Genomic DNA, 17,273 nt, shown 5'->3' with positions numbered 1-17,273 from the left:
CACAGGTGCAGCTGGTGCTGGAGGACCTGCTGGTGACAGACAAGCCCGACTGCCCAACTTTCACAGGGAAGTGTGAGGGGGAGGAAGTGGCTGGGAAGGGAAAGCGGGAAGGGAGAAGCCGCTGCAGCGCGGACTGCGCGTAAGGTGTGGGGAGAGGCTCGGAGTGAAACAGCCGCCGTGTGGTGCCCTGTGGTGACTGCTCTCAGAACTGCTCAGGCTGGGGCGCAGCTGGGCCACCACCTGGCTCGCATTAAAGACATGCCGGCTTCCTGCGGACTGGGAGGTCCTGCCATCCCAGCAGGGTCTGGAGCCACTACCGGAGGACCAGGATGTTTTTATATACTTCATACATCTCAACAATACAGACCAAGTTTAAAGGGATGAATGATTTTTTGATTCAGGAGCCAATGAAAAGAGGACCCGTGATTTGGACAAGAATTTATTTGCAGGACTACACGTTTACTACAGATTAAAATTTAATATAATTTAATTCACATACAAAGACAACTCTGGAGAACTGACTACCCGGATACAATGTGGCCTGGGGTTAGGTGGAGTAATTGAGGGCGCGACACACTTAGGCCTGAGCAGACACCAACTTGCTCATACCAAAGAAGTAGGATTTCTCTCTTTCGCTCATCACTTCAAAATGCAGCGGCCTCCTGCAAAAGTTGCACTCGGCTGAGGAATGTGGCTTGAGTTCCAGCCCAACTCGCTTCCACGTGGCCAGCAGATTCTCTGTGAGGAGGAACAGTTTTTAAAAATTAAAGGCAGTACATACCCAAGACAAATGGAAACACACGCCCCCCAACAAAAACTTGCACACAAATGTTCACAGCAGCATTATTTTCATTAATAGTCAAAAAGTGGAAATAACCCAAACATCCGTCATTTGATGGATAAACAGAATGTGGTATATCTGTACCAAGGAAGATTATTTGGTAATAAAAAGACATGAAGTGCTGATTCATGCTACAACATGGCTGAACCTTGAAAACACTGTGCTGTGAAAGAAGCCAGGCATAAAGGGCCATATATTGTACGATTCCACTTACATAAAATGTAATGTATAGGCAGAAAGTGGATCAGGGCTGATGGCTGACGGGGGCTGGGGATGGGGAGTGGCTGCTAAGGGGTGTGCGGTTTCTCTTTGAGGTGACGAAAATGTTCTGGAATCAGAGAGTGGTGACAGTTGCACCACATTACCTAAAAACCACTGAATTTCATACTTTGAAAGGGTGGAATTTGCGGTATGTGAATTCCATCTTAATAGGCTGTTATTAAAAAAAAAAAAAGAGAAACAAAACCCAACTCTGGCTTTCCTTTACATGCCTTCAGGAAAGAAGTTGCTCCCACATGGCTCCACTGTGTCGGGCTGAGCACTCCTAGCAGAGCAGCCCTAAAGGCTCCAGGCAGGGGAGACACCTCGGACGGGGGTGGCGGCTCAGGAGGAGAACGCACCTCTGAGGCAGAGGCAACCAGGAGCAGCCCGTTCGGTCTCTGCCTTTAGGTGGACGCGGGGGGTGAAGGACTGGCTTCTACAGAACTATGAGAATATAAAATGCTGAACAATGACTGTCATCAAAAGGGGTTTGTGTGGAGTTGGTTCAGAGAACAGAGAGAAGTGCAGAGCCGAGCTCTGGAGGCCCAGGCAGACTTAGGCCTTCAGAGGCATCTCTCCTGCGACAGCCGTGACTGGGCATCCTTGATTTGCACAGACAGGGGCATGGGAACAGTGAGTGGATTAGCAGGCTCCCTCAGCGCTTCCCAAATGACTGCACCCTCCTGAAGTGAACGCAAACGACTAAGCGTCTTTTACAGTTTTATACCATCTGAGAACATTCTGAATTACTTGGAAAAAGAAGAGACAAATCTGAATGACTCTGAATGCCTTCAGTTATAGACACTGAAAAGACAGCTTCATGCCACTCTCCCATGAGGTGCTGGCGGCTCCCCGGCTACTCACCCACGAAGTAGTTCATCATCTGTGGCGTGTGGTGGGGCGTGGGGGCGATGCGCAGCAGCTCCTCCCCACGGGGCACCGTGGGGTAATTGATCGCTTGGACGTAGATGTTATGTCTGCTCATTAGCTCATTACAGACCTCCGTGTTTTTAGCAGCATCTGCAACCTAAGTTTGATGATAACAGAAGGTAAGGCCAGAACCGGATGGACTACCTCTTAGAAGAGACTAGTGACAGGTGTGCCCACGTGGCTCAGGCTGGAGCCGCGTATGCAAGCCTGGCACAGAGGTAAAGCGCTGCCCAGACACCTGCGATTTAAAGGGTCCAGTTTTGTTCACTACAGACCAGAGAACTGAAACCATATTAGAAGTAAATTTCACACTGATCTCCCACCCAGACTCTGAATGGGGGAAACGGGAGCTTCTGTGACCCCAGTATGACGGTAGTTGGACGTGTGCATCCCGGGGATAAGGCAGCTTTTATACCAGCTCCACTACTTAGATGAATTCAACTGTGACACCAACAGGGCTACCCTTTGTAGCGGGCAGAGCAAGACCCATTTCAAAATTAAATGAATAGAAAGCCATACTTCAAAGCTAGCCAAGCTCAGACTTCCGGAGCTTTCCAGGTACAAGCTCTGTGTTTACCCTGTCAAGGCTAGTGCTCTGGAGAAGGAACCTCTGCTCCAGCCTGCCGGGTTCAAAGGCTTCATTCTCACTGTGAAGTCAACCAAAGGCGGAAACACGGCAGAGGGCCACTGGCTACAGTCCCTCGCCCTGGCAGTCACCCTGCCGCAGCCCAACTTCAGGAAGGTGTGAACCAGGACATCTCCCGTCAAGTGCGGAGGCCCGGCCCCCAGCGAGTCCAATCACAGGCCGCTCATTACCCGGACGGGGATGATGTGACTGGGGCAGTGGACGACTGGGAGGCTGGCGTCCATCAGCATCTGCCTCATGAGCTTGACGTTGCGCTGGTGCTGGCGGCGAAGCACCCGGCCCTCGGTGCTCTTCAAGATCCGCACAGACTCCAGCGCTCCAGCCAGCAGCATGGGCGGCAGGGAGGTGGTGAAGATGAAGCCCGCCGCATAGGACCGGATGGTGTCAATCAGGGAACTCGTGCTGGCGATGTACCCTCCAACACAGCCAAAGGCTTTGCCTGGGAGGAGAGAGGCTCATTTATTACAGCAACTGCCCTAAGTGTGCACAGCCAGGCGCTGCAGAGCCTCAGAGCACTCACTCTTCTCTTCCTCATCTTTAAGTGCCCTAAGACTCAAATCAAGCCCATCTCCGAAAGGGAAAAGGCTGAGAACGTTATGAAAGGGTCTTGACCGAAGTCACAAGGCCAAGCTGGTGTCTGACCAGGATCAAAGCGCAGGTCTCCAGACCAGGCCTGGCACTGGCAACTGATCACAGTGTGCCTGAACCCCACGTGCCACCTCCCTTCCCACCCAGGCTGGCTGCATCCCCCCTCGCTCTGCACTGCGCCTGCTCCAGGACAGGGTCTGAGCGGGGGGGCTCACTGTGAGAATCACCCTTGAGGCCAGAATGTCACCCAGCTGAGACATTAACTGTTTTGGCAGGGCTGGTATTAATTTCTACTTAAGTAACCCCAAATTCTGACAAGGAGTGTTTGCTGGATAAATATGAAAACTCAGACCCTGTTAGGGTTGATTTAGGGCCGGCCTCATTTTTCAATTCTTGTTAAGTCCCCTTGTATAATCGGTATCTCGGGTTTCAGGATTAATGACTCCAGAAGAGTCCTCCTCGATCTTAACATTATGTTCTGTAATTAACAGTCTTGCTTGAGCCCCACACACTGCTGGGTTGGTATAATCTCTGACAGTGGAAAATTTCTCTCTCCAGCCCTTTTCATCTCACAGTGACCATACCTTCAAAGAGTCCATGTCATAAGAGCTCTTTACAAGAAAAGGGCTGCTGGAATTAGGACACATGAACAAGAGCTTTCCTCTTGGCAAGGCTCTGCCCTGCGAGGCCCCAGGCTCTACTGGTCTGCACGACGTTCTCACGCCCCTTCACGGTGCTGAAGGACGCTCTTTTTTGCCTGCCCTTCCTTTACCAACTGCAGACTGTAAAGTGGCACTTTAGCTAACCACTACGTGGTCTCCAACTGCCTTACTAACTTTTGAAATCCTCAGATTTGTACAGTTGGACTTGCCTGGTGGTGCAGTGGTTAAGAATCCGCTTGCCAATGCAGGGGACATGGGTTCGAGCCCTGGTCTGGGAAGATCCCACATGCTGCGGAGAAACTAAGCCCGTGCGCCACAACTACTGAGCCCGTGCGCCACAACTACTGAGCCCTCGTGCCACAACTACTGAAGCCTGTGTGCCTAGAGCCCGTGCTCTGCAACAAGAGAAGCCACTGCAAAGCGAAGCATGCCCACTGCAATGAAGAGTAGCCCCCGCTCGCCACAACTAGAGAAAGCCTGTGTGCAGCAACAAAGACCCAATGCAGCCAAAAAAAAAAAAAAAAAAAATTTGTACAGTTTACATTTTCACCTCATAGACAAAGAGAATGTCTACAGTAATTGTTTGTATACAGTTCATTTATCTTCTCCAAGCTGAGGTGGGTTCTTTTGTTACCTCCATCATATTGATGAGGAAACTGAGGCACAGAGAAGTTAACCACAAACCCAAGGTCACACAGCTAGTGAGTTATTAAGCATGCAAGATTTACACCCAGCAGGCAGCATGGCTATGGAGTCTGGAAGAGTCTGGAGTTGCTCCGAGAGACACGGCCTCTCTATTGGGAGGAGCAGAGGAAATACAAAGTAGCCAGGTGAACTGGAATGTTCCCACCCGGTAGGCACAGAGCTCAGCGCTACACAACACAATGCCTGACCTGCAGCTCTAGGAGAAAAGCACTAAAATTCTTCTTTTTTATTTTTTTTTAATATAAGGGAACAATCTGACGCACAGAGAGTAAAGGCTGTTGCCACGGCGTATACCTAAAGCCACAACTATGTTTGGAATGAGCTCAGATGGCAACAAATGGTACTTCTATCATGTTAGGCTGTGAGATTTACTTTGATTCTGGGGGCCATGCCATGACTCAAGGGATTCTGATAAGCTGTGCCACCACTCACTGAGGAAAGAAAAACTCACTCAAAAAAGTGACCCAGGCTTTAGATGCTATCAGACCATCTCCTCACCTGACCTGTTAGACCAGTAGTCCTTGGCCTTGTTAGGAGAATGTAATTTTAGTGCAGATTACAGACTGTGCAGAGTGTACGTACCAAGTGTTCCAGAAATGATGTCCATTTTTGGCATAACTCCATCCCGATCGCCAATCCCTCCTCCTTGAGCCCCGTACAGCCCAACCGCATGGACCTCATCCACAAAGGTGATTGCTCCAAACTCGTGGGCCACGTCACACAGCTCTTCCAGTGGGCACACTGCCCCTAGGAGAGACCACAGACCACACTGAAGTGCTTGCTATTTCATGAATTACTGTTTTGGTAAGAGTTAGAACACAACAATGTACATTCTAAGATATTTTTAATATTGGGGAAACCAATTAACTTCCCCCAGTTTCTGGATTACCTTGGGGTTTGGAGCCTAGTAAAAGCCAGAGTAGAATATCTACATTCATCCCAATCTATACAGTGTCCCGCAACTACAAAATCCTGCCAAAGTGAAAAGAAACTACAAAAATGAAATAAATATCACACTTTTAAGAAGTTCAGGCCTTGTTTTCATTTAAGATTTCAGATTGGCCTCTACCTAGACTTACCGTCCATTGAGTGGACAGTTTCAAATGCGACAATCTTGGGGACGGCAGGGTCAGACCTCTGCAGCAGTTCTCGGAGGTGGCTGACATCATTGTGGCGGTAGATGTACTTTGGCACTCGGCTGTTCCAAATCCCTTGGATCATGGAGGCATGGTTCCCAGAATCAGAGTAAATCTCACAGCCTAACAAGACAAAAATGCTATTTATTGCCATCTGCACCAAAGACAAATTATTTCCTCGACAGTCAAGGACAACAGATTTTGACCTGAAAATGCTGCTTTGCCCAGTAGGAAAAAGACCCTGCGTGCCAGTTTCTTCCTGGAAAAATAACTAACTAGTGCTTCTCCTCTGAGAAGGCCCATAGGTGTAAAATAACCCAGTGGCATGCAACTAATCTGCTTTTAAATCTGGCTGCCTCACTCCAAACTCAATCGAAAGATAACTACAGGGCTTGCCAATGCAGGGGCACGGGTTCGATCCCTGGTTCGGGAAGGTCCTACACACTGCAGAGCAACTAAGCCCGTGTGCCACAACTACTGAGCCTGTGCTCTAGAGCCCGCGTGCCACGACTACTGAAGCCCGCGTGCCTAGAGCCCACGCTCCACCATAAGAGAAGCCACCACAATGAGAAGCCCGCGCGCAGCAACGAAGACCCAATGCAGCCAAAAATAAATAAATAAATAAATTAAAAAAAAAAAAAAAAGATAACTACACATGATTAAGAGAATTCTCCAAAGGATTTTCTTAGAGTACAAAGCACACTGGAAGCAATTAGCTTAAAGACAAGCCCTGCAAATCTGATTTTTCATTGTTATCATGTTCTACTGGCATTTATAATGTACAGTTAACACTTTATGCTCAATTCAAGAACAAATGCTCCCAGTTACTATCATAACTCTTGAGTGGTTCTGGTAAGCTTTCTTTGTTGTCAATATTCCTGTTACTACTAAGAAAGCCAGAAAACTCTAAGGCACCCATGACAGGCTTCCTACCTGGCATCATCTTAGCCAGAGTGAAGAGGGTCGAGTCGTTGGCCACAAAGCACGAGGAAAACAAGAGTGCTGCATCTTTCCCGTGGAGGTCAGCCAGCTCCTGCTCCAGGTCCACGTGGAATTTACTAGTTCCAGAAATATTTCTAGTACCCCCTGCTCCAGTACCATGCTGTTTCAAAGTGTCCCTTTAAAAAAAAAAAGAGCAGACAGAAAATAAATCTCATGGTTCTGAATACGATGTGAACATTCCTCCCTCCAGGATCCAGGAGACTGAAACTGATGTTGCTGTAGCACCTCTCTCCCTGTGAACCAGAAGTTCACAGAAGTTTCAACCCACTTCATCTCTAGACTGGGCGGGAGAAGGTCTCCACACCAGGGTGATGATGCGTCTAGGGAGCATCAAGAGCAAGTGTCAACAATCTTAGTTAAGTTTTAGTTAACTTACTGAGATTTCTTTTCTCTGACAAACATCTTTTTCTCCAATAACACGACCTCAGGCTCTAGAGGGACATCTTGAATGGTGGTTACCTAAACCCTTTGTGAACCAGTCCCCTAATGTTAGGCTATCTCTATTACTAAACCTCAGACTGGGCTCTCTCTAGCAAGCCTCCTTGGAGAGTTTGACCAGCAACTCTCTCAAGTGTTCCTAGCCATGGCAAACCTCCTGAAGGACATGAATGACAGGCTCTACCAGCACTTTTATTTTTATTTTTAATATTTTATTTTTTTAATAAATTTATTTATTTATTTATTTTGGGCCTTTGTTGCTGCACGCGGGCTTTCTTTAGTTGCGTGGAGCGGGGACTACTCTTTGTTGCAGTGTGCGGGCTTCTCATTGCAGTGGCTTCTCTTATTGTGGAGCATGGGCTCTAGGCGCGTGGGCTTCAGTAGTTGTGGCACGCGGGCTCAGTAGTTGTGGCACATGGGCTCTAGAGCGCAGGCTCAGTAGTTGTGGCGCATGGGCTTAGTTGCTCCGCGGCATGTGGGATCTTCCCGGACCAGGCCTCGAACCCATGTCCCCTGCATTAGCAGGTGGATTCTTAACCACTGTGCCACCAGGGAAGCCCTTTTTTTAAAATATTTATTTATTTGGTTGCACTGGGTCTTAGTTGCAGCAGGCAGGCTCCTTAGTTGTCGCGTGTGAACTCTTAGTTGCGGCATGCATGTGGGATCCAGTTCCCTGACCAAGGACTGAACCCGGGCCCCCTGCATTGGGAGCGTGGAGTCCTAACCACTGTACCACCAGGGCAGTCCCTCTACCATCCAGTGCTGCTCGATTTGTATTTCTCCACCCACAGCCACAAGCCAGGAAGCCTCTGTTCAAGACTTGCCTGTGGAGGGGTAGTAAGTGAGTGGACATGTGTAGTCAATGAGCCCAGAAACTTAAACTCTCACAAAGGGGCTCCACCAACTACTTACACATTAGAGTTTCTCTAAAAGTAACCTGTACATATTTTTAAAGGCTAAGAAGAGCATTTTGCTATGGCACACTTTCAGCTGCTGAATATCCCCCCCATAAAAGATCCAATTCCTATAAATCATCAATGTCTTGCTAAGTCATGCCAGTGATATCTGAAAACTGAAGGCTACTTACATGACGGCTCCACACACCCGTGGGTGGCAACTCATTCCTAGGTAGTCATTGCTACACCAGACGGACACCTGCTTTTTGGTGATGAGACAGTCTGAGTAGTCATCTGCCATGGGGAAGAACTGCGCCCTCCGGTTCACAGTTTTGAAAACTCGATAGGTATGGTCATTTTTTTTCTCATCAATTTTCTTCTCAAAGAAATGATCATACTGAAAAGTGGAAACAGCTAAAAACCGAACAAAAGATGGTACAGTTTGACAGTTAAAAAGCACATCTAGGCTTTGGTGTAAGACCTAGGTTCCAATCCCAGCTTGGCCATTCGGGAGCAAGGAGATTCTGGACAAACTAACGAAGTACTCATCTGGGCAAGTTCCTTGACATCCTTATCTTGAGTCTGTGTATGTCTCAAATGACACTGTCTGACCCCGTGAGCAGACAGTAGGTGTTAAGAGAGACAAGGCAGGCTATCAATAGGATTGGCATTCACTATAGCCAAGAGCATCTACTTGCATCAAGCAAGAGACATGGCTTTTAATCCACAACTCACCATGCAATTATACATTTAATCTGATGTATATTTAAGTTATAAACTCTCCTGCATCAGGCAAATAACGAGAAGACTCACATTTTGGCAAGTTATCTTGAAGAAGGTGGGACACTCCTTCTGGTCGTTGCTTTCGCATGATATCCTGAAAGTTCTTCAGCAAACCACTCAGCTCCCCTCCATCGGTCTTCACACTAATCACACTGGGATTCACTGAGGTTTGGGCAACCTCTGTAACAAAAGTAACAAGAGGCAAAGGGGACCAATGTTCTATTCTGAGTCTACAATACCTTCCAGACATACTGTCAAAAATGGCTTACTGCCTAGTTCACAAAAATAGCCCATCATAACGAAAGTGAGATGTAACTGAGTGTATGAAGCTTCTCTTCTTCTTTAGTTACTGTTTGGTTTTGTTTTCAGAGCTACCAGCCAGCTTTGAGGAACATTAAAGTCCAAAGCTTTTTTTTCTGGCTGGTTTGCCTTCCCCATTGCAACCCCCCTACCCTAATTGAGACAATTTTCTTCACAGAAAACAATTTCAGCCACTTGTATCATTTCTGCTGGGGAGAATTTCTGGGGACCTTATGTGTTCCATGGATACAGCCACAAGTGGAATTAAGGTTGCCACTCAATGACCACCACTAAGACACACAGCTTGGGAGTCCTAAAACTAGCACTCACTGCAGTAACACTGTTTTTTACCTTTTATCCAACCAAATGGTGGGAAAGAGACAAAGGGCAACTGGTAATAGTTTATGCCTGAGGGGTATTTTCAGAAATTAAAGAATTACTGTAAAAGCTGGTTACATCCTACACACACACACACAGAAAAAAAACTCTCACATTTTGCCATATAGTCCTCTATCTTGATGACCTTTCTCCTCGGCCCTAAAACAGGAAGGTGCTGACACAAATACTACCCTAATAATAGTTCACACATAAATCTGAGGGTCTGAAAGAGCCAAAGAATCTCTTTGCTCTTCTGATGGCTCATGTCATCTGTTTACCTTCCCTCACGGCATGCATTTCCTGCACATCCTCCTGAAGCTCTAGGCTGGCTTTGCAGAAGACGCTGCTGCCGCCCTGGCTCATCTGGGCTGCCAGGAAAGGGCATTTGCTCGCAGTGCCCTGGCTCGCGGCAAGGGAGGCGTGTCCAGACGGAAGCTGCGTGCCATCTGGAGTCTGCTGGGATCCATCAGGAGCCTGCTGCACCTTGGCTTTGGCAGTTTTGTCCTCTGAGGGGGGAAATGTTAAAACTGAAGCATCAGATCTGGTTGCACGGTACACAAAAGCCCACTTGTTTCTTTCTCTTGTTGCCTCAAAGACAAACCTTATACTTACTCTATCCCATGATCCAAAGACAAGTTTATTCTTATTAGGTTCTGCTAAATCAACTGTTTTCTCATCTGCCTCACTGGATACAACGTTCCTGTGAAGAGTTAACCGGCACAGTTCACCTACCTCTCAAGCCCATAGTATTTCTCACTTATAAATCCCCAGAGTAGTATTTTCTAGTTCTAGACAGCCCAGCATTCTTGAGTTGAATTATTTCCAGTAAATCTACCCCAAGTACACTCAGCATATTTCCTGCGAGGACACACTCTTGACGGTAACTGGAAGTGGTCACAGTTTTTTTCTCTGGTAATATTTTCTAAACAGATTCTTGACAAAAAAAGCTTGCCGTTGCTTAACAGATAAACTACCAGTTTTCTCTAAATGCCTCAGAGAAGTTCATGACTTATGCAGTTGGCTGGTAATTAAGCTTCTAGACTTCCCTCTCCCCTTGAGCAAATGCATTCATCTTCCTTCCAGAGAAGTCTTTCTTCATCATTCTGGAATCCTCCTGTGAGTCATAGGCTAGGCTCTCCTACAACTTGGGCAGTGTCTCAATACAGTTTGTATTAAAGTCTATAAAGGAAAGCAAAAAAATTGCTTTGGGGAATTCCCCAGCAGTTCAGTTGTTAGAACTCCATCCTTCCACTGCAGGGGGCACGGGTTCAATACCTGGTGTGGGAACTAAGATCCCGCATGCCGTGTGGTGAAAAAATAAAATTAAAAAAAAAAAACTGCTTTCAAGTTCATTTCACTCACTATAAAAGTCAGTAAATACATATTCATTGTAGGAAGTCTAGAAAAATAGAGTTCTACTATTCAAAACGTAACCATTGCAGACAACTTGGCATATTATCTTTCTTTACCCCTTATGTGTAGGTTTAGAAAAAGTTGTACTTATTCTGTATATGCTTGTTTATTCTGCCCTTTTCATTATAAAGATCTATATAAGCTAGTAGATAGTTTGTGAATATCATTTGTGATGGGTGCATGGCAGTCTACGAGGTGGACAAGTCACATTTTCCTCCACCAGGAAGAGAGGAGGAACCTACTGCTAGGGGCAGACTGGTAAAAACCATAACTAACTCCTAAACAATGGGAAAGAGGAAAAGAAATCCTAGAAAGGATTAAATCCTTTCTAGTAAAAGAAAACAACATTCTTTTCTTACAAGTCCACATCCAGAGAACACACCTAACAGAGCCTGTAAGGTCAATTATTCCCTAGAATTAAGTGGTATCTGAAAAGCTTCATTCTTTCCTGGCAAAGACAGACCAAAACTAAATCTCTGATCTCTTTATTAAAAGCAAAATTTAAAAATTCATATACAAAATAAAGATACATGTGTTAAGGGAATTCCCCGGTGGTCCAGTAGTTAGGACTCAGCACTTCTACTGCAGGGGGCTTGGGTTTGATCCCTGGTCGGGGAACTAAGATCCTGCAAGCCGTGCCAAAAAAAAAAAAAAAATACATGTGTCAAAAAAATCACTACTTTAACAAATTTTGTATGATTCCACTTATGTGAGGTTTCTAGAGTAGTCAAATTCAAAGAGAGAAAGTAGAATAATGTTTGCTAGGATCTGGGGGAGGAGGATGGGGAGTTAGTATTTAGTTGGCACAGAGTTTCAGTTTGGGACAATGAAAAGAGTTCTGGACACTGGACGGTGGTGATGGCTGCAGAACAATATGAATGTACTTAATACCACTGTACACTTAAAAATGGTTGAGATGGTAAGTTTTATGTTATATGCATTTTGCCACAGTAAAAAAAAAAATTTAAAAAAGAGAAAAAACCCCAGCATCCGTGCATTTAGTTGGAGCCATGTGACTAGTTCTGGCCAATGGATGTTGTGTGTTGCTTCCTGACTAAAATATCCAAGAGCTGGTGGGGCTGAGTATTTGACGATATTAGGAAATTGCATCATTCTTTAGGTGTGATAATGGTATTGTGAGGGTGCTTTTAGAAAGAACTCATAGGGACTTCCCTGACGGTCCAGTGGTTAAGAATCCGCGCTTCCATTGGTTCGATCCCTGGTTAGGGAACTAGGATCCCGCATGCCACGTGGTGTGCCCCCACCCGTAAAAAAAAAGAAAGAACTCATATCTTTTAAAGGTGCATACTGATATTTACAGAGGAAATTTCTGGAATCAGTTTCAAGTTAATACAGTGGGCGCAGACGGGGTGAATGGGGACACAAGTGAAGCAAAATTGGCCCTGGATTGATATTGTTGTTCATAATTGAAATTTACTGTTATGAAAAGTTTTAAAAAGATGAGCTGGTTTGAGACCCTCTCACTTTCCCCTTATGCAATAGTGACCCAAAAGCCACCTATTTCAGAGTTAAAGCTGTAGGACACCAGAGTGTGGAACCCCAGGTCACTGCTTAGAACAGAATTGCCCTGATGACCCAAAGTGGACCTTGCGTGAACAAGATAGAAATCTTTATGTGTTAAGCCCTGAGATTTGGGGGTTGCTTGATACCTCAGTGTAGCCTAACCTAACTGAAAAACTCACAGGTAGAGTTGACTTTGAAGATGGGTTAGCCTGGAATAGCCTATATGGTCTGGAGCCAGACAAAGAGATAAGGTATAAGATAAGTGACTGCATAAGAAACTAGCAGGAATTTGGGAAGGCATAGCACAGAAAGGAATTGAGGGCAAAAGGCACAGGTCAGGCAACATAGCAAAGGCAAGGAAAAAAAAAAAAGAAGAAAAAAATCACAACTTTAGAAGCTACAAGCTTCTACGTTCCAACTTTACATAAAGATTCCAACTTTACATTTACATGAATGAGGCACTGACAACTCACAAACTCCAACAGACACTGACATGCAATCCACAAGGTGGAATGCTGGCCACTGTTTCACCTTTAAAGATGTGAAAACTAAAACTGCCTACTTTGTGGGGTTAGGATGACAATTCCATGAGATAATCTATGCAGAGAACTGACCCTGGCACCGAGTAACCGCCTCAGATAGCGTGACCCTCATCAGCACTGTGCATGAGAATTGCTTCCAGGGTCTTGTAATGAATGCAAACATCACCACTCTCTACTTCATTGCTAAGGACACTTACTCTCGTTGGCCGGAGGGGTTTCTTTGACCTGCTGGCAGAGTACTGCTGAAGTGGACAGGGCCCGAGGGGCTGGCTTGGTCCCAACTTCCATCATCTTAGGGCAGTTTTGGGCATAGAACAATAGAGATTTGCCTGCCTTCTGCAGAAAGGCCTGAGGCACTCGGGATAAGAATGGGCAGCGGCGAACAACAGTCTCCATGTCCCGGAGGTGCACTGATCCTGTACAAAGATGAGGAGTGACACCAACACTTGTTAATAATCACGCAAATACCCACTCCAAGGTCACTGGGTTAACGTGTCACCTGAAGTTTATAGCAAGGGTACTGTGGGATACTAACAAGTCTCACTCAAAAACGTCTAAGGACAGCACTGATGAGGGACTCAACTAAGAAGTGGTGACCACACTCTACCCAGATCACCTTCATTCCCCAGCTCCATACAAAGGCACCTGCAAAACTACTTTACCAAATATGGTAAATACTGATGATCAATAACCAAGGGGGTGGGACAGGAGGGACAAGTCAGGAACAGGTTTGGGAGGTCAGAGGCTCCTTGAGGAAGATACACAGTGCAGAAGTGCAGATAACACACCTTGGCACCCACCCAGGTGAAGAAGTGAGGCCAGGGAAGAAGCCACTGTCATCCATCAAGGCAGAGAAGACTCTTAGGGATCCTGATCTTCTCCTGGTCCCTACACTCCCAGACCCCAAGAAGGCATCCAGTCCGGCCCTGGGTTCCTGAGGCCAGGATTTCCCCAAGGTTATGCCCCTACATCTCCGTGAACTGGGCATAACTGAGAAAGGAGGGGGAATAAAGAAGGCCAGGGTTACGAGGGGAAGCGCCGCTGGAGCTAACTGGGAAGAGACAAGGGCTAAAAAATGAGGGCAGTGGGTCTGGCGGAAAGTGGTGGTCCTGGGCAGGGGAGGTCTGTGGTTACCCGGGGCGTCGAGAGCTCGAGAATAACGGGAGGTGTCTAAGAAGGGAATTCGAAAGCGGTCAGTTAAACGGGGGAACGGCGGGAGGGGGCCGATCAGGTAGAAGATCGGGCATATGAAAGTTGACCCCGAGGCGGCGGGTGATTGGAGCGGTGGGGGATGGGGTCCCAACGGCCGGAGTAGCGGGGCGCAGGCAAGCAGGACACGCAGGGGTTGTCCCCGGCCGCGTCGCATCTAGAGCGCGGTCCCTCACCTGCGCGGGAGACTCGGCGGAGGCGGAGGAGGCGGCGGCGGTGGCGGCGTGTACCCAAACAAGGGTAGAAACAAACCGTTGCCCTTATCCGCGAGAATCCTCAGGCCGCGAACCCCGTCGTCCTAATATACACAGATAGACAGCTGCGCATGCGCCATGGGCGGGGGCGTCCTCCGCGCAGGCGTGCCGCGGCGCGCTCCAGAAGTTGGAAGGGCGGGGCGGGGCGTAAAGGCCCTCCTACTTAGGCTCGGTATGTGCTGGTGGGACCTGGGCTTACCGGGATTGCCTGCTGGGAGGACGGAGAGCAAGACTGGGGACGGATGACTTCATGCTGCACCACCTTGCCGCTTCCCCTAACTACGCTATGCTTTAGAATCCTTTGTGGAGCATAAAAGGGCAGAGTCGGAGGGGAAGCGCCTCTAGGGCAACCAGGGGGTTATAGGGCTGCAAAAACGGGTGCCTTGGATATAGAGGAGGGAGGGGAAACGAGGGGTTCCGGACCAGGGTCTTAAGCAGGATCTGACCCACCCGGGACTTTTTGCATGGCGGAGGGCTTCCCGGAGGAGGTGGGGCTGGATTGACCAAGGATGGAGTGGTCCTGGGGGTGATGCCCACGGAGCTGGAGGGAGGGATCCGTAGTGAGGAGGACGAGGAGAAGCAGACGGAGACCCAGCCGTGGCACTTTCTGGTCCGAGATAAAGGGACTTAACCTGATGCAGAGAAGGAGCACAAGGAACAGGGCTGGATGGAACCCACACACTACACACTGGGTGGGGGGTGAGGGTGGAGGCATGGGGCCTGACACATAGTTGGGGTTTGACATATATTAATTATTATTTTTATTTTCCATTGTGTGCTGTCCAGAGTCCCTGCTGGCCACCCTGGCCGGGCACCAGCTGGGTGACTCAGTACTCTCTCCCAAAGTTCAGAGTTGCCCTCACTTCCTTTGAGTCTCCCCCAGGCCACACCTGTGGAGTACAGCTTGGCAAACCCCTCTCAGGAACGCCAGCCTGGCCTCCTTGCTCCACACCCTTCCCAGCTTAACTTGGGCTTGGTTGGTCTGGGCCCGTGCCAGGCTCAGAGTTGCCCTCCTCCACTCTTGAGGAAAGGGCCACCCAGGTTGCTTCCTCCTCAGCTGGGCATTAATAAGAGGGACAAAGTCTAGAGTGATGGTGACCAAGGTGTGTCCAGGTATTTCCCAATTCCCTCTCTTTGAATCTCCAGCCAGCTGCAAGGCAGGTGAGGCGAGTCTCCACCTGAAGAGGAGGCACCTGGGTCCGGAGTGGCACTGGGACCATTCCAGGGGTCCAGGATGAGGGCTTTGCCTGGGAATCCAAAGTTCAGCTCTAACCCATCCTGCTGAGGGCCCCTGGGCAGTGCCCAACAGCCGGAGAGAGGGTAAGAGAAAAGGTCAGACCCAAGTACAGCCAAAACAGGGTAAAGATGGTATTGAGTGCTTTGTCCATCTCTGGGCCTCACTTTTCCTTATCTGAGCAATGGGATCATAATCCCTGTTCTGCCCGCGTCGCAGGGCTGTTTGAGTGATCAGAGGCAAAGCAGAAGCAGAAAGAACTGGACATCGGAGCTGGACATGGGTTCTAACCCCGGTTCAATCTTACTTGGTCTTAAGTAGGCTACAATCTCTCTAAGGCACCATTTCCTCATTGTAAATCTCTCCCAGCCTTGCCACTTGTGGTTGGCAGAGGGTCAAGTGAAGTCATGGATTTCAGAGGTTTATTGTTTAAACCAGTAAGTTTCTAGTCCTCTGGGAGTTTCCTGTTTAATAGAGGGAAAGGTTGGGAAACAAAGCAGATCCACACGGAAAGTAAAATAGGATGTTGTAAATAATTCCAGAGGGAGGAGGAGGCTATTGGGTTGGCCCAAAAGTTTGTTCGGGTTTTTCCGTAAGATGTTATGGGAAACCCAAATGAACTTTTGGGCCAACCCAATATTACTTCAACACAAGCTGAAGGAGAGGGGAATCCCAACCACAAGGAAGGCTTCCAGAAGAGAGGTACTGGCTGGAAGGGTGGGTCTGTATGGGACTGGGAGACTGATGGGCGAGGCATTGAATGGGAAAGGCCCAGTTTTGTCCTGGAGGGCAGTGTGACTCAGTTTGAATAGCTGGGCTCCAGGGGTGCAGCTAGGATGTAGGGCTAGGAAGTCAGACCAGAAAAGCCAAAAGAGAGCCACAAAGCTTCCCAGTGTTAGGTCTCAAAGAACCACCAGCAGGGCACTGGTCAAAATGCATATTCCTGGGCCATGCCCCTTTGATTCTGACCTAGGAATCTGCATTTTAACCAGGCCTCCCTCCTGGTAATGCAGGGGTAGGGTATACTGGGGCCACATTTTGGGAAATGCTGCCTGAGTGGTTTCCAGTTTGAGACATTGCTTGAAGGGCAAAGGCTAAAGCCATGAATTCTAATCTTGACTGTGCTACTTTCTGATTCTGGGATCTTGGGCAAATTACCCCATGCCCTAAGCCTCAGATTTTGCATCTGTGAAGTGGGAGTGCCCCTCCTGCCTCAGTGATGAGTCTGGGTGGGCCCCATTCTGGCAAAGTTGTGGTCCCTCTCCTGGGTTTAGCATTCTTACTCCCCTCTCCCTCCCCCGTGATTTTTCCTTCCCTCTCTTTTCTCTCCCTCAATCCTGTCTTGCCTCCCTCCTCAGAGCTGCAATATAAACTCATCACCCTGGCCCTGGGCAGGGGAGCCCAAGCCTCCGGAGTTCAGGCAAGGTCAGGCTCCGTTCTGGGGATGACGCTGGGATCTGGCCTCCCTGACTTTCTCCTTCCTCCCCACCCTCCGCCCCGTCTGCGTCATCTTCACCGTCAGGGGCTGCTG

General features: G+C 48.1%; 2 protein-coding genes across 3 annotated transcripts in view; one reads left to right on the top strand and one right to left on the bottom strand.

The window, feature by feature from the left end:
• Positions 1 to 423: 423 nt before the first annotated feature.
• ALAS1 (5'-aminolevulinate synthase 1) lies at positions 424 to 14,575 on the bottom strand. 2 transcript variants are annotated; one of them, XM_059939810.1, is made up of 11 exons: positions 14,431 to 14,574; positions 13,243 to 13,461; positions 9,845 to 10,072; positions 8,919 to 9,068; positions 8,297 to 8,519; positions 6,703 to 6,887; positions 5,713 to 5,892; positions 5,216 to 5,380; positions 2,849 to 3,117; positions 1,967 to 2,129; positions 424 to 738 (listed from the first exon to the last, which is right to left on the bottom strand). In XM_059939810.1, the coding sequence occupies exons 2-11, from the start codon at positions 13,439 to 13,441 to the stop codon at positions 578 to 580; spliced, it is 1,923 nt and encodes a 640-aa protein (XP_059795793.1). In that variant the 5' UTR covers positions 13,442 to 13,461; positions 14,431 to 14,574; the 3' UTR covers positions 424 to 577. The 2 variants fall into 2 exon arrangements, with proteins under 2 accessions (XP_059795793.1, XP_059795795.1); XM_059939812.1 differs by lacking the exon at positions 424 to 738 and adding an exon at positions 1,372 to 1,546 and having other exon boundaries at positions 14,431 to 14,575.
• A 1,825-nt stretch (positions 14,576 to 16,400) lies between these two features.
• Positions 16,401 to 17,273, top strand: part of POC1A (POC1 centriolar protein A) — a 97,155-nt gene continuing 96,282 nt past the window's right edge. The window contains exon 1 of the mRNA XM_059937661.1: positions 16,401 to 16,444. The gene's annotated coding sequence lies outside the window, so the exon portion shown is untranslated. The remainder of the gene's footprint in view (positions 16,445 to 17,273) is intronic.

Source organism: Balaenoptera ricei, chromosome 11, assembly GCF_028023285.1.
Source record: "Balaenoptera ricei isolate mBalRic1 chromosome 11, mBalRic1.hap2, whole genome shotgun sequence".
Lineage (NCBI taxonomy): Eukaryota > Metazoa > Chordata > Mammalia > Artiodactyla > Balaenopteridae > Balaenoptera > Balaenoptera ricei.
Note: the sequence above shows the minus strand (reverse complement) of the source record. Positions and strands in the feature narration are given on the sequence as shown.

What these genes read in the sequence shown, in the direction of transcription:
- ALAS1 (XM_059939810.1), bottom strand. Translation starts at nt 13,441, where the DNA reads ATGGAGACTGTTGTTCGCCGCTGCCCATTCTTATCCCGAGTGCCTCAG. An exon ending in AACCCCTCCGGCCAACGAGA is followed by an intron (nt 10,073 to 13,242) that starts GTAAGTGTCCTT and finishes TTCCCCCCTCAG; the next exon opens with AGGACAAAACTGCCAAAGCC. An exon ending in AACTGTCCACTCAATGGACG is followed by an intron (nt 5,381 to 5,712) that starts GTAAGTCTAGGT and finishes GGTCTCTCCTAG; the next exon opens with GGGCAGTGTGCCCACTGGAA.